General features: G+C 37.3%; 1 protein-coding gene across 2 annotated transcripts in view; it reads right to left on the reverse strand.

Annotated features, from left to right (window-relative positions):
* Positions 1–560: 560 nt before the first annotated feature.
* E2F3 (E2F transcription factor 3) overlaps positions 561–16,934 on the reverse strand; it is a 91,018-nt gene continuing 74,644 nt past the window's right edge. For both annotated transcript variants that reach the window (XM_078153571.1, XM_078153572.1), the window contains exons 2-7: positions 14,208–14,319; positions 12,941–13,160; positions 11,414–11,574; positions 8,027–8,139; positions 6,927–7,062; positions 561–4,205 (exon numbers count right to left, since the gene is read on the reverse strand). In XM_078153571.1, the coding sequence (XP_078009697.1) occupies positions 3,943–4,205; positions 6,927–7,062; positions 8,027–8,139; positions 11,414–11,574; positions 12,941–13,160; positions 14,208–14,319 (1,005 nt within the window). In that variant the 3' untranslated portion in view covers positions 561–3,942. The remainder of the gene's footprint in view (positions 4,206–6,926; positions 7,063–8,026; positions 8,140–11,413; positions 11,575–12,940; positions 13,161–14,207; positions 14,320–16,934) is intronic.

Genomic DNA, 16,934 nt, shown 5'->3' on the forward strand with positions numbered 1-16,934 from the left:
TTTCCTCTTTTTGGAAGTAGGGTTTGAAAATTAGTAAGGAATGGAGAAAATGTTGTTTGTCATCTTGTTGGGTCATGTGACTGAATTGTTCAAATGCCCAAATTACCCCAGTAATTCTATTCTCTTTATTGACTTACTTCTGGGACCCATAGTCCAGACTGTGTCTACAAAAAAGTAAGATCTGTCCTTGGACACTGTGGGTGGATGACCTTATTTTGGCTTGCTGGTCCTAGCAGAGGCTATGCATCTTGGCAGCTTTGTCTCAGAAGGAACTGAGATACTTGAGAGAGCGCTGCAGGTGGGACTGGACATGGAGCAAGGTCTTGTCTAGTATAAGGAAGTGTTTGTATGTTGGGTTGGGGTGGTGCAGTAATGGGACTTTGGCTATGTTGGGTCTATTCAGGAGGGCAGAAGCAGGATCTTTGGCATATTGATGAAACCAACAATCTTAGAATATACCCAGAAGGCCATTAAATATGTTAAACACACAGTAATGCTTTTAAAAATGAATCTTAATTGTCCTAAAGATAAATCTTTAAAAGGACAGATCCATTCACAAATTTAAACTCTTAAAAAATTGTTTTATTGATTCTTTACCATACAAAATTTATTCAAATTACATCCATTTGAAGTGGTAAGATCACAGCTAGAGAACAGGTCATCCTGTAACAAATCTATTTACAAAACCCATCATAAAAGCTTTTTTTTTAACTTTTTTTTTTACATTATTTTACATGTTACCTTTTTAAAACTAACATACAACACAAAGCTCAACCAATTAGTATTGTTTTTGCCTATTCCTTCTTTGGGAGAAGGGTTTACTTTGTACAAAATGATATATCTTCTGCAAAAAAAAAAATCCACAAACTGACCATTCTATTTTATTCATTCTCCATTAATCTCCCTATACATTCCTCCTTCCTCATTCACGTGTTCATTTGGAACTCAAGTTTTCTTTTTCCACAGGGCTAAAGCTTTAAATACTGCAATTTTATTTACAGATCTACATCTTACAAAAAAAAAATAAAAACAAAAACAACAACAACAAACTAAACCAAACACTCTTAAAAAATTACAAACCAGCTAGAAAATATTCTGGCAGTGTTTACAAATTAATTTTATTATTATACAAAATGGCTGGATGACTAAAAAGTGAATAGACTACATTAGCAACTTAAATAAAACCTTCACTGTGCACATATTTGTACATATAAACACACACTTAATACTGTTTGACAGTTCATAATGTGTTGCCCTTTATACAATTTTATATTCTAAGGCTCACTCAGTCAGAATTTGCACACAAGTAACTTAACTTTTAGCCATTTCAGATGTGAGCTTGTTTTTATAGCAGCAACTCAAGGGTACCAGAAAACCTGCAATACAGAGTACTCAAAAGTAAATAATAAAAAATACTGTAGTACTAACCCACTTTGTGTGCCAGATAGGAGGATGATAAAGATAAAACAACTTGCAAACAAAAATACATGGGACACCTAATTCGTGTACATCAAATAAGCCCATAAATTGGAAAAAAATCTTACACACAAAGGAACTTTTAAGACTTATTAGGATTCCTCTCACTTTCAAAACAATAAATATGGTATTATATTACCAAAAGGATTAAAAAAATAAACAATCCAGTCAGGTGATACTCCGGTTTAAACTTTGGGAAAAGTCAGCTTTGCGCTGCTGGCAAAGAGAATTACACAAAGCTGGAAGCAGAGGCAGCTAACCAGATGAGATAAATATGGTACATGGAAAAAAGCTTGGCATAAATTGTTTCCTTTACAGGAAAAAAAAAAACCCCACAGTGCATTTCCAGTAGGCACTTAACACAAAGCTTCCCTCCCCATCCCCCCACCCCTTCCTTTCCCTCCCCTCTTCTCTATGTAGTACCACCACCAAACATTCTGTACCAGGTCCAGGGTGTGTGGGGGCAAGAACACATACTGTGCATCTTTGTTCTGCATCATTTTTCCCTTTTCAAATACACACCCACACATATGTACACAAGTATTTTAAGGTGTTGGTGTCACTTTTATGACTCCCCCCACCACTTTGCATATTATGGAATTCTGTCTATAGTCAACTCCAAGGTAAGGTTCTTTTCAAAATTTACCAAGGGATTTTTTTTTTGTTAAAGTGTTTATCAAGTGCCCATGTGCCTAAGCACTATGTCAGGCATACAAAATATCAACTTCACTGTTCATTCTGAGTTTCTTCCTAACTATAATTCTTCCCCCATACTCTGTCTGTTGCTCTAGAATAGATGATGGGAGAATTCTCAGCATTCAGGGAATGGAGTTTGAGGTACAAGACAAACTCCAACCTACAAGCTTGGCTATGAAGAACATGTTTCCATCTGGAGATGGGAAAGCATACTTGGATATTCACCCAAATGAGGCTAACACAAGCCCCCAAGCCCCCAAACTTGGACACCATTCCCTGAGAATAAATTGGGAGAATCCTACCACACCTTAACTAATACTGCCTTACTTGCCTTGACTCCCTTCAATCCATGATATTCCCTCACAAGAGGGAACAGGATTTGGGCCAGAGATATTGCTGGACCAAATACCTTTTGTGATTACTTACTAGCTAAAGTAAATATTGTTCAGCCTCCTGGGATGGGAACATCATTCTTCCTATAGAGGTCTCTTCCTGACCCCATCCCTAGGAGTGGTGTCCCTGAGTGTGACGCAAGAGAGCCCTTTCCTGTGGTCATTGGCGGACAAAAGACCCTTAAAGGAAGCAGTTCTTCTCAGCCTCTACTCAGAACTGCTGTATACATGAATCTGGCACTCCCTTTCGGCAGGTGGCCCAATGCATTAGTATCCAATACTGATTCACCCCAAGTCCTCCATTCCACAGAAAAAGGACCAATGGGAAACAAGGCTTATACAGCACTGGGATGACACAGGTTTAGAAATTTTACTCAGCAGCAGCAGTTCTTACAAGCTTTACCCCAAGTTGGAAGGAATTAGTAGAAACTGCTTCAAAGTAAACAATTAAATTGAAATGGTGATGGGCGCCCACAAGAAGGCTTAAATGCAAAAAACCAAAAAAAACAAAAAAACCCCAAACAAACAAACAAACAAAAAAACCAAAAAAAAAAACCAAACCCAAAACAAACACACACACAAAAAACCCCACCAAGAATTCCTAAGTGACCGTGTGCTACAAATAAACGTTACAAATACAAATAAAATGGAGATTTTTATGGGAGCACCTGAAAATCCACAATTGCTTGGAGTGGCAGAAATTGAATATATTTCATATACATTTGCAACATATTATATGGAACACTTCAAACCAAAGGCATAATAGGGCATTAGTATTTCTTAACCTCATACCAAACAAAAAGTACATAGCTTAAACCAAGTTAAGACCACAATTTAAATATTCCTAGGAAGAGCTGAAGAAATCCATTTTCATACATTTGCATGACTTCAAGTTTATGCTTCCCACAGTTCCATTCCATATTAGCAGACCCCAAAGACATGCATTCTACAAAGAAGGCACGGCTTGAAATGCTATTAAGGAAGATTGCTGTTTGCAAGTGGACCACGTGGTTCTGGCCCTTCTCCACCAGCCCGTCCATCAGGCACAGAGGCCACCTGGGAAGGGAAGGAGAGCAGGCAGGAGAGAGGGCAAGGTACAGCTACCTGATTGCACATGTTCCACCTGCTGTTTCATCCACGAGATTTTGGAGCCTAGGGCAAAAAGCAAGGCTTTCCCAAAGGAGCCTGCCACTGCGCGCTTATTCAATATGTAGAAAAAAACTTAGTAAAATGTCAGCTTTGTTGTGAAGTTGTAGTTTACTTCGTGATAATATTCTTGAAGGAAGAAGGTGGCAAGGGACAACACTGAAGGACAGATGTTCTAGTTCCATGATAAAAAAATATTGGTTTATATATAGAGAGAATTCACACAAAACAATCAACTGCACATAAAGTCCTCTACCAATGGAAGTTTTTCTAAATCATAAGCATCGAAGAGATCACTGATGCCTTCTTCTTCCCCAAGGCTGAGAAGGTAGTCTTCTTGGATCAAGGGAGGCAGTAAGTTCACAAATGGTCCTTCTAGGTTTGAAGGAATTTGGTCCTCAGTCTGCTGGAGAAGATTAGTTGGAGAAGCCAAGGGAGAAAGGTTTGCCATAGAAATGGAGCAATCAGCATGTCCTGAGTTGGTTGACGCCAAGTCTATGAAGTAAGATAGAAAGGAAAAGAGAGAAAAAAAAACCCAAGGAAAAATGAAGTTTGATCTTTGAAAGACGGGCTGTGTGCTTTATCCACTGTGCCACCCACCCAGCTGCCTCGATGAAATCATTCTTAGTTGGGACCATTTGCCATGACCTCCCCCTTTTCTATATCTCAGTCCTTCGACATAATCCTCCATTCTCTCCTCGTTCCAAACTCACAAAGGCCAACCTCTCTCTATATAAACTGGAGACTCCCTCTCTCACTCTTTGCAAGGGCTCATACTGTCTTGTAAGAGTCAATGATTAATGTGAGCATCTGTATCTCAAAAAACCAGCAAATGCTACAAATCAAGGCCTGACTTACTGTTTTGTCAATTATCTAAAGTTAAAGTGATGGAGAAAATATTAATAATGAAGATTAAACTTAAAAAATGTATTGCTTTTCAGAAAGCCAGTTTGTTACACATTTACTAGCACACTCTAGGTTGTGTTACCCTGAGGTTCTGTCCTGGGTCTTCTGTTTCTTTCAATAACCTCATAAATTCCTATGGATTTAATGATCACCTCTACGTAGATGACTTGCAGCTCTATCTATCTATCTATCTATCTATCTATCTATCTATCTGCCTGTCTGTCTACCTCAAGCTTTAACCTCTCTCCACCACGGACTACCGAGAAGACATTCTAAGCTTGATATCCCAATTCTCAAGGGACTCAACATGTATCAAACAGAACTCACTCCATTTTGCCCCAAAGCCACTTCTTTTTCTGACTTCTCTATTTCTGTTGAGAGTATCATCAGTTGCAGAGATTCACAACATCTGAGCCACCTCTAACTGCTCTCTCCTTCACGCCACATATCTGATCATCTGCTAAGCCTTTTTGATTTCACCTCCCCAATACCTTTTGTATGTCTCTTCTCTATTCATTCAATTCATCACCCAATTTCAGGCCCTAATCACCCCTCACCTGAACTACTACAACACTATCTTTATTTACCCTCCTTGACCGAAGTTACTCCCCTTTTGAATCCAACTTGTACACAGATGCCAATGTAATATTTCTAAAGTTACAGGTCATATCATGTTATTCCCCCTCCTCAATAAACTTCAGTAGCTACCTATTACTTCTAGGATTGAATACAGACTCTTCTGTCTGGCACTGAATGCATTTTATAACCCAGTCCCAACCAACCTTTCATTTTCACACATTACTTTCATTCATGTACTTTACAGTCCAGATATAAGTGAACTTTCTCATATAGCCAGTTCTCACTTAACATAAGTGGACTGTTCTGCAGACCCTCCTCTTACCCTCATGGTCCCAACCCCTTCCAGCTTTGTGGTCCATAGCCAGAACAGCTTCAGTGCCTGGGGTCCCCACAGCTGAAGCAGAGGACTCCTTGTGCGGGACCTGCACTGCAGAAGCTATGGCTGTTACCCCATCCCCAGCATTCCTCCCTCCACATGTCCCCACCCCCATCACCCCCCAGCCACCTGTCTGGAGCCAGAGCTAGTGGTGCCGCCTGCTGTGGAGTTGAATTTGTATAATTCTGAGTAAAGTGAGAAAAACAAAGTGTTATCTCCCCTGAAAGAACATAAGCTTCTTGAGGGCAGGAGATACTTCATTTGCATCTGCACCCCTAGAATGGAACATTACACTATGCCAGAACTTAGTAAATGCTTGTTGACAAGAGCAATCCTAATTTTAGTTCCAGGGGTGAAGAGTGGGGAAAGGAAGGGAATCCCTCATTACTTGCTGGAGAATTACTATACTGTACTTGAACTTTTCAGGGATGAAGTAGGAAGAGGCAGGCAGTATTCTTGACCATTCAGCTGTGACTAAGGCTGTCAAGAAATTAGCAACCACAGCCTATACAAACCTTTACACTGAGTTCATGTGTCTGTGCCAGTTGCACCACAGTTTTATGTCACAAATAAGGAGGTGTCACTATTTGTTACTATTGGCCCAGGGAGATAAGGAAGATATGTAAGATATGTGTAAGACTAAGGATAAGGAGCCAAGTAGATGAGGTCAAACTTTAACCCAGCACAGCTTACAGTTAGATATACCAGTTTTATGGGAGGGAGGAGGAAAAGTACAGGATATGTTCTTCTTAAAGATGATGTAGGTACATTTGTAATATATAAGAAAAACAAAAAAGGGAGGGTGTAGTGAAGAGGTTAAGAGTCAGAAGAAAAAAAGAATAATTTAGGAAAAAATAATTATTTTTATGAAGATTTTTACCTTTTGTACCCTTTTCATCTCTGCTGAAAAAAAAATTAAGTTCTCAAAAATAAATATCTTCCTGCACAATTTTTCCACTTCATTTCTCTTGGATCTTCACTGTCTAGCACTATATTGGGGACATGGTCAAATACAGCAGATAAGTTGCTCTTTTTTAAATAGGAGGAAGCTTTACCACCTACTTCAAAGGTGGTCAGTAGAAGAATTTGGGAGTACAGTATGGAGTTTTATCCCTTCTGTGCCCACATAAGGACAATTTAATTGATAACTCCTTGAATTGAATGATTTAGAATTAACTATATAAAAATAAATTTCAAAAAACAAAAAACCCCAACAAACAAAAAAACCAAAAGAAAGAGTATTTTTCTCTCAATGTTTCTTTTTCCTAAGCCTAGACTTATAGAACCCAAGTAGGATTCTTAATGCATTAATCTTCACATCAAGTTTCTAAATGATGCAAAACAAAGATTGTTACCTTTGGAACTGGATTTGGGAATATTCCCATTGTGGTCTTGGTTGTAGGATTTTACTGGACTGTGTGTTTCATTCTCTTCTGGACACAGGTAAACTTCAATGGGTCCTTGGTTACTTGATAAATGTATTTGTAGGCTCTACAAATATATAAAAATGTCTACAGTAAGAGGTGAAACTTCAGCAATTTCCCCTACTAAACTTCATTATGGTTTCATCACAGAAGCAGAGTAACTGCCAATAAGCATGTTCCTGAGGTCATAACATAACTGAGAGATATTTCACCTCCTTCAGGGTTTATCAAGATTTCAGGAAAGAAATAAAATATACTCTTTCACAGGCTTTTGAAAAAAGTACCACTAGTGAAGTTTTAGGAACTGTGTTTTTGAATTACCATCACTTATCTATTATATGATATTAAAAGGTCCATTTTTATTAGCATTACAATAAAAATATTCTTAATAGTATATACTTTAAAATAGGGATCAACTGTACGGTATGATCAAGGGATGGTATTTCCAAGTGGTAATAAAGAGAATGCAGCACACACTTTTATTTGTCATTAAGTTTTTTTAAAAAATAAATTTATCCCAAGAAATAGAAAAAAATAATAACATCCCTTCCTTAATTTAAGGGTTCGTAGTTCAAGGATAGATTTAGTTAATATATATGAAGAGAGAAAATACTCCTGTATTTTTTCAAATATTCAACTAAATCTACCCTTGAATTAAAAGCCCTTAAGGGAAGATAACATTTTTTTCTGTTTCTAATTTTAAAAAATGAACCAAAAAACTATTTCCTCTACTTCCCACTTGCACCCCCCCAAAAAATAAAAGAAAAACAAAGCCCTTGTAATAAATATGCAGTGTTGAGCAAAACAAATTGCTGCATTGACTATGTCCCAAAAAAAAAAAAATAGAAGACAGATTATTATTGGTTAACTCACAAAACCCTCAAGACAAATTCACACCTCCTACCGCAAGCCAGGAGAAATAGCAAGTATTCAGGAGAAAACGATGTACTGATTTTCCCATTTCGTGAGTTTAAGAAAATATTTCTAGCTCAAAGCTTTGCAACACCAGGAATTTTTAGTCTCGTCCTTACCTCTAAGGGATCAGGCACTTCAAGTCTTGTTTCTGGAGGGGCTTTCACAACTATAACAGTTTGGTCTTTAAGGCCACTAATTTTTCGGATATCTTGATATGTAACATAAGCTAATGTGATAAAGTGTTAAAGAAAAATTAGCATATAACTGGCAAAAGTAACCCACTGAAAGACAACAACAAATCTCCTAACCACATTGGCACAAAAAGTAAAATAGTTTACTTCAATTATATTGCTAAATTTCTCTTGGTTCTTTGATCGTCATCATGATTTGCTCCCATGTGGTTTTTTTTTCCCCCTCCATTCAGGACTGTGTTATGAACCACCTGTTATTTTTCCAAGGCAAAGACTTGCTGTGATCAAATCACCTTTCACTTACTCTTAGTGTGGACTGCTGGAAGTGGAAAGCATTGGTGAGATTATAAAAATCTCAAGGTGAGCAAAGATTAACCATTTTTCCTAGGGAAAGGGGAAAAAAATCCCTAAACCACCTTAATAACTAGGCAAAGCTGGCAGCTGGACCAGGACAGGTGTGAACAGCTAATTGGACCCCAGTGGGTTATCACTGTCTCTAGGCTTTACAAACGGGCTAAGAGAAATGCCACCAAAGTGGGAATCTGGTGGGAGGTGATATCTGGGGGTGCCAAGCCTTGAAGTCAAGAAAGCAAGGGAGTGGCTACAGGCCTAGACGCTAGCAGTATCACAACAAATGATGATGGTGTAGAATTTCATCTAAAGTAAATGCCAGCCCAGTTTTCCCTTGAGCTGCTCCTACACCTGCAGCCTCCCCTCCCTTGCTCCTCATACTCCCAAACTGTGCTTGCTGAAATTGTTCTCCAAAAGTAATCTTTAATGCCACCTCTTCCACAAAGGCTTCCCTGATTTCCCCAAGTAGAAAATGATCTTTTCCATCTCAGGCCCCATGTAACATTTTGCTTGCATCTCTTTAATACTTTTATCATGTATCAATTATTATTATAGATTACTTGTCTGTTTATGTTTTATCCCATGCTACTAGATGGTGGACTCCCTGGTGGCAGAGACCATGTCTTATTTGTTCTATCTAACACAATTGCACATAGTGGACCCTTTAACAAATTCTTTGTTGAACTGAACTGATAAGAGGCTACTGAGGTTGGGTAAGGCTGGGATTAATAGGCATCACTGGGAATTGTTTTGAATGATTCCAGGGTTGGTTTGATTACTAATATCTTAGGATGAGACTTCTTCAGTCTATGAACTCAATTTTGTATTCTGTAGGCTGTTCAACAGGTACTAAGCAGCTCCTCTGGAATCTGGTACAAAAAAATAGAGGAACTAGAACAATCCTTGTAGGGGCTACTCCATGATGGTCATTGCTGCCAATAAATTCAGCTCAGCTATTTTCTATTTCACTAATAATCAACCTTTCTTCTCAACAGACCACCTTGTATGGAGTGGACACAAAAAATGTTTAATTGAATTAGTGATGAACAGTTGATATGAAAAACAAAAAACACTACCAAAATCTTGTTCAAAATTACCCATCCTCCTGTTTGCTTTTTTTTGGGGAGCAGAATACAATCTCTGTCTCAAGAAAACTAAGAGGGGAAAAAAGCCTATTATCCATAGTTATACCAGTAATGCAAAGGCAACTTGGGAGTATTGTGAAAGCCACATAAATGCAGTGGAGGAAAGATGGTAGGAGAGAAAGAGGAATCTCTGCCCCAGCAGTTTTGCAGGAGTGCAGGAAACTTCAGGAAGGATGGTTTGGGGTTCAGTTGTTAGTGCCTTACCGTTTCTGTAATTGGTTCTTTCTTTACACTTGTCAGTTCTGATTAGCACTGAGAAAATCAAGGAGTGCCATGGTAGGCACATTTTTTTTAAATTGCCACATGGGATAAAAGTTTTTTAAAATAAAATTATAAGCATCCACAATTACTCAGTATGCTGTAAGAAAGGAAATTTCAATGCATTTGTCAACAAGTTGTACAAAACTGGCAACAGAATGAAGAACTGAAGTGAATTGTGCAAACATGTCATAAACATATAAACTTGAAAGGTCTTTCCCTCTGGCCTGTTCCTGAATTTGCTCCATGAAGGTCAGCAACCTGCACTGAGCCTTTTACATTTACAATAAAATGCTGAGAAGGCTGATGTAGACGACAATGCAACTGTAGCTATCACATGTCCTGAAAGGCTGTTCATCAGGTACTAAGCAACTCCTCTGGGATTTGGTACAAAAAAATAGAGGAACTAGAACAATCCTTGTAGGGGCTACTTAAATGCCAGCATGGGCTGATCATCACTGCCAACATATCCAGCTTAGCTATTCTCTATTTCACTAATAATCACCCTTTCTTCTCAACAGACCACCTTGTATGGAGTGGACACAATAAATGTTTAATTGAATTAGTGATGAACAGTTGATACAAAAAACAAAAAAACACTACCAAAATCTTGTCCAAAATTATTCTGTATCGAAAAAGTAGATGCTCTTCTAATATCAGTAAAAGGCGACTAAGATATATTTCCTTTCTTAGGCCGAGAAAGATTACAGTTCAATGTGACTATAACATATCATAGTAGATCATAATGCTTTTATTTCCCCACTGACAAAAGTTAAGTGTCAAACAGTCAGAAAGTTTAAGTTGAAATAAGTCTTGGGACAACTAAAGTCCCATCAATTTTGCTTTCTATTAATCAAGCATCAAAAATTTTTCCCCCCAATGAGTCACAAAAAAAATGTCTTGGCTATGTCTGGAAGCAATAATTTGCACTTTCATTAAGATGCAGAAACATGACAAATAAGTTTTCATGAGACATGAGTTGGGATTTCTCTCTATGACACTGTTGCCTTTTAAAAAGCAACCCTTGGATCAATGCCTACCATCTTTAATGGTGTGATAGTATCTTTTTTTCTGGTTTTTTTTTCAGCCCTTTTATTCCCCAATCACATTTAGGATTATGCTGTCCTAATGGCTACAACACCTAGCAAAGAGTGAAACACATTAAAGTTAAATCTAATGCAAAGCTGTCATCAAAATTAATACTGTCACATTAAGTACTTAATAATAACACAACTCTATACTATAAAAAGTTAGTGAAGTAGCATGTCCAACTACTTGCATGTATACAGGTTGTTTATTATGCCTAATCTGTTACAGGGATCAAGAAAACATTTTTACATGTTTTTCTTATCTTCCAAATCAGGTTAATTACTGAACAAAAACACACACACACACACACACACACACACACACACACACACACACACACACACAGAGTTACTTCTGCATTAAACTAGAAGAATCCTTCAGCATAATGCAGAGTCCTTTAAATCTGGAGACTGTCTTACTGGAACTCTAGAATGGACATAACCCAACCCACTGAGCTGCAGGAAAGGATATTTTTGATTTTCTGAATCTTCTGTTAACAGCTTAAGGTCCAGGGTGCAGCTTTGAATCAGGTCATCAAGCTTCTTCTCTTCCTGACTGAGCTCCGTCACTTCCTTTGACAAACCTTGACACTGAGCCAGCATGCCCCCATCATCAGAGAGACTGCAGCCCCTGGAAATTAAGAGAGATTATTTTGCATAACTATTCATAAAACTTCAGGAGACTGGGAGGGTGGTGGTGGTGGGGAGATTGGGGGTGGAATAGAAGCGGTAATGGTTCATTTTATAGGCATCCCTGACAAGCAGAGTACAAAGAAAGCTTACACTTTGTAAGCCAAATTTTAAAAAGAATATTTATACAATTTTTTTTACATAAAAGCAGTCCTACAGTTTTCACTGCTGAATCACAACAGATCATCATCATTATTTTTTTAAGAATATTTTTCCTTCAGAAGAAGGCCTGAATTAAAAAGAAAACAGGACAAAACCATGTGACTTAAATAAACACTCATAACAGAAACAGAAAGCAAGAGATAATTTGAGCTCGAAGTAGACAAAAAAAAACTCCAAGCAAAAACTGGATGGTTTTGACTCTAAGTTATATTCTACAAAGAGTGGTCTACCAAGACAATCAGTGAAGCTTTGTCACCAGTAATTAATAAGAAAAAGAAGGGTGAGGGTAACAGATACTGAGATCTAACACCCAATAGGTCTCTCTCTGTGTGTCTGTGTTTACCCCCTCCAGCCAAACAGACAAAAATGTTCCACTGCTCCAACTTCTTTCAAGCACCACAAAGAGGTCCAGCACATCACCTTTGAAGCATTATCTTATAAAGCCACGAAGTAAAAAATTAATTCCTCCCTCCTTGTGCTTAAAATGATTTAATGCTTTTCTCCTTTCTGTTCAGGTATTCTATCAATAATTTACAAAGGTTACTATCATCTTTTAAGTCATGATATAACCCTGTCAAATGGGCACATAGGTCAAGCACTGTCATACCTTGAATTTTACAGATAACAAAACTGAGGGATAAGAATCGAGCATTCTGGCCAAAATCACAGACAATCAAGAAAGGCAAAGACCCAAACTAAGCCACAGAGTCTCACTGAATGATGACATAGGCTTGGTTAATTTGAGGTGTATGTGGTTGACGCAAGCCACAATTTATTTCCTACTTCTATTTTTAGAAGATCCAAAGGACAAATATGTGTATCTATCTCATGGATCACGTATGCTAGTCACCTGTCATTCAAAAATAAATTCTGGTTGGTATTTAAGACAGCACTGTTTAGGTCAAAGATTTTCCCACTCTAGGCTAATCAAACAGAAGTTCTTCTATCTTTGATATTATTCAAATAAAAAGCCCATTTTTTTATCTTTTAAGATTATTTGGGTTAAGGAACTAAGTAGATGAAGGGAGACAATGAATCAGGGGAATGGTACGTATGGGAGTAGAGGGAAAGAAATGGAATATGATATGAATGGGGAAGTTAGATCTGAAGAGCTATTCCCCATAGGGACAGGGACTGATACTCACATCCACTGTACGTTGTTTTTAGATTTCTTCTTAATGAGGTGGATGCCTTCCAGCACATTGGTGATATCATAAATCCTCCTCTTTTGCACCTTAAGCACTTCGGCTGCCTTGTTCAAATCCAAGACCCCATCTGGGGATTGGCTCAACAGCTGAATGAACTTCTTGGTGAGCAGACCAAGTGACGTATCATACCGTGTTTTTTCTGAGGGAGATTTTGGAGCTTGAAGAAAAACAAAAACCGAACGGGTAGGGGATGGGGGTGAAGGTAATGAACTGAAGGGTTCCTCTGCAATGAAGCAAGCCTTCCTTCCCATTCCAGCACATGAGTTAGCATCCAAAGCACAGTATTTTTTTTTGCAAGTTACACATAATAAAGTTTTGGAATAAAAAAGGTAGGGTAGCAGAAAGTTTCTAAAGGGGATTAAAGCACCTTACATTCAGCTGTGTATGTTCTGAAGCTTCACCATTTTTTTATATATATATATATATATATATATATATATATATACACATATGAGAGGAAACTGAAGGTGGAGGGAGTCTAAGTGACTTACTTAAGGTCTCATAGGTAAATATGCATCAGAAGTGGGATCTGAACCCAAGTCCTTACTGGAGAGACAGAGAAGGCTCTTTCTATTCAACCAGACAGGCCAACTTGGCTTCTACTGTCAAATGACTTACCTGAGTCCCTTCCCTAGTCTACACAATTTTTCTTTCTCCCATTTAAGTGACTGTAATGGTGACTATGGGAGGAAATTCAGCATTAGAAGGGAACTTAGTCCAACAGAAGCTTACAAAGGAGGAAACTGAGGCCCAGACAACTTAAGTGACTTTGCCCACAATCACACAGGTAGTAGTAACTACTGTAACTTTACTGTTCTTAATCAATTCTAATGCTACCTAGCTACAGAATCAATGTGTGGGGAGCTGCTCATCTTGATCTGGTTAGTTTCAACACCAATTATATAAAATTAAATTTGATTGCAGAACAGTGCCAAACATATTTTATAATTTAGGTAGAAAATGTAACTACACTGTAGTAAAGATCTCGCAATGACAGTGTATCCATGCACAGACATATACTCAGCAGGTTTCATTTGGAAAATTGCGGGCACTTGGAGGGGTGGGAGTAGGGTAGAGGACAGAAATAGAAAGGTTAAAAAGAATGAAATATGTGCCAAAATTATTCCAAATTTTGCACTCTTTCAGCCACATGCTGTGAAAATTGGGAGTCCTACACCAAATAGAATAATTAATATTTCCTTACTTTTTGGACTATCTGGACTTCTTACTGCGGCTCTTCCTTTGCCTTTGGGGGTTTTGAGACCATCTGAGAGAAACTGATGACCACTTTCTCCTAGTTCCAGCCTTCGCTTTGCCTATTAGAAAGTACAAACATATCCATTACTGATTACATCTAAAAAAGTGAAGTAATAAATGACAAAGGTCTCCTAGTTTCACAAAATGACTATGGAGGGATTGGCAGGGGTACAGTGGTGGTATCAAACATTAGAATTAAGAGAAATTACAGAGACTCAAACTTAGGCTACAACTGTAGAAACAATGAATAACAAATACTTCCCACCATCAGACTAGAATCCCAACATTAATTCTTATTCAATTTAACAATTATTTCTGGAGTGACAATTATGTGTCCAGTACTGTGCTAGATGTTGGCAGTGACATAATTTAATTATAATGCTGACAATTTTCATAATGACCTGCCAGTATAGAACATGCTCAATTAGACAATCACATAAAGACATCCAGCACTCATATTCAACTGAGTTCTTAGACTTCTGAGCACCACCAATGTTTTATCCAAGATAATGTCCAATATCTAATATTGGATCTGTGTTGAGGAGGACACACAGGGCATCAATTAATAGTAGAAATATCTCAATCTGGCTTCAAATCTTACCAAAATTTTACCATAGCCCATAAAATGTGGGATTTAAATTTTTTTAAATTCAATTCAACAAATGTTAAGCACCTATGATTTAAGTATACTATGCTGCAATGAAGGACATACAAGTTGCTTTTCGTTTTTCAAAAGCAGTTTTTGTAGCAGGTTTTCTCCTGTAACCAAGATCAGCATCATTTGTTACTTTTATCATCCCTATTCAAACACAGGAAAACAGGGTAGAATTTTTGTATCATGTTTGGAAAGCAAATGAAACACCTCAACTCTTGGCATCTCTATTACCACAAACCCATTTTAAACAAGCTTTCAAGGACAGGAACCTTGTTTCCTGAATATCTTTTTCCACTGACAATGCTGGCAAATTCTGAATACTAACATCTGTCAATTTCATCAACAGAAAAGACGAATTTATGTAAGAGTTTGACATACATCTTACAAATAGACAACAAGCTTAAGTAGCTGTATGAGAACATTTTCTCAATAATGCTTATTTTTATATTTTTGTTTATTGGAAACAAAAATTTCCTGTTCATCTATACAAAAAGTCAATTGCGAAATATTTATATAACCTTGAATATTTACAATATTTAATATTTCATGTTATATTTACAACCAAATAACAAAAATAACAATTGTTTATTAGAATGAAATATTTATGCTTTATATCTTCTGCAAAGTTAATGTATCCTTTGCAAAGCAGCATACTAACTGGATGTGGGAACTGGTTGGAAAGAATATACTACAGGTCACCCTTCCTTTTACTCCTTCCTCCTCCCCCGAATAGGAAGGAAGTAGAGAAAAGACTCAAATGAAAGCTGCTTTCCATTTTCTTTTTTCCTACTTGGCTACAAATTTTATTTCCTCAGATACTATGCATTATTGGATAAAATGTAAATGTTTAATTGGGAACCTCTAGTTTTTGTGTACACACACACACACACACACACACACACACACACTAAATATAAATATGAATTTTCTCATTTTTGAATTGGCATAATGATACAATAGTACCTTTAATGCTATGTTCCAATAATGATTCTTATTTACAGACTAATTTATGTTTACAAACAGTTTGACATACATTTTCTCATTTGATTCTTAAGTAACCATACATTATTATCCCCATTTTACAAACAAGGAAACTGAGACAGATTCAATGAGTTGCTAATAATTGCTAGGAACTGGATTCAGGTCTTCTGATTTAAAATTTGGTGGTTTCTGTGCAAAAACAAACAAATCTTAAAATGCTATTTAAATGCTAGTTCCTGTAATTCCTGTTAATTATTATAATACACCATAGTTCCAAGCTAGGTATTTAAAATGTAACATTAGATTAAGCAGGCCCATAATGTCTTGTCATACATATGGATTAAGAGAAACAGAATTAAATGACCTTAGAGATTGTCTAGTAGTCCAACCTTTCATTTTACACAAAAAGAAAACAGACCCAGAGAAGTGAGTTGCCCAGGTTTTTTTTTTAAGTCAACATTTTCAGGTTTAAAACCAAACAAAAAACACATAAATTCAATGGTGCCTTTAACAAAACTCCTCTCATGTTAACTTTATCTATATTTTAGAGACAGCTAAAATAGGGCACAAAAAAAAGCATAAATCAAATGTAAATTCAGACAGTCAGCAGTAGCCAAGACCAGAATTAGGTTCCTGATCCACTATATTAAAATCCTAGAATCAGAGTTCAGTTGAAATGTGCATTTTGGAGCCAAAGTTGGTGAAAAGCACTGTAGAATTTCAACCTCAGAGAGTTGTGCCCAATTGGATCTAAGAAAGAACTATCAACTTAATATCTTAACAGACAAGCATGAAATAGGGCCAGAGAATGGAGCAGGTACTACATAAAGGGGAAAACCAAAAAACAAGTTTAACAGGTGCCAGCCAAGACAAGCAAAGAGGCATCTTCCAGGTGCGTGGGTGAGCATATAGAGACAAAGCTGGAGTAGAGAAAATTATATAGTGGGGAAAAAAGGCATATTCACAGCTAGGTAGGAGAAAATGAACTGTGCTACAATAAAACACTTTAGCAGAAGGAGGGAAAGGCCACTTCTTGCT

This window comes from Phascolarctos cinereus, unplaced genomic scaffold, assembly GCF_003287225.1.
Source record: "Phascolarctos cinereus isolate Bilbo 61053 unplaced genomic scaffold, phaCin_HiC Scaffold_4;HRSCAF=312, whole genome shotgun sequence".
Lineage (NCBI taxonomy): Eukaryota > Metazoa > Chordata > Mammalia > Diprotodontia > Phascolarctidae > Phascolarctos > Phascolarctos cinereus.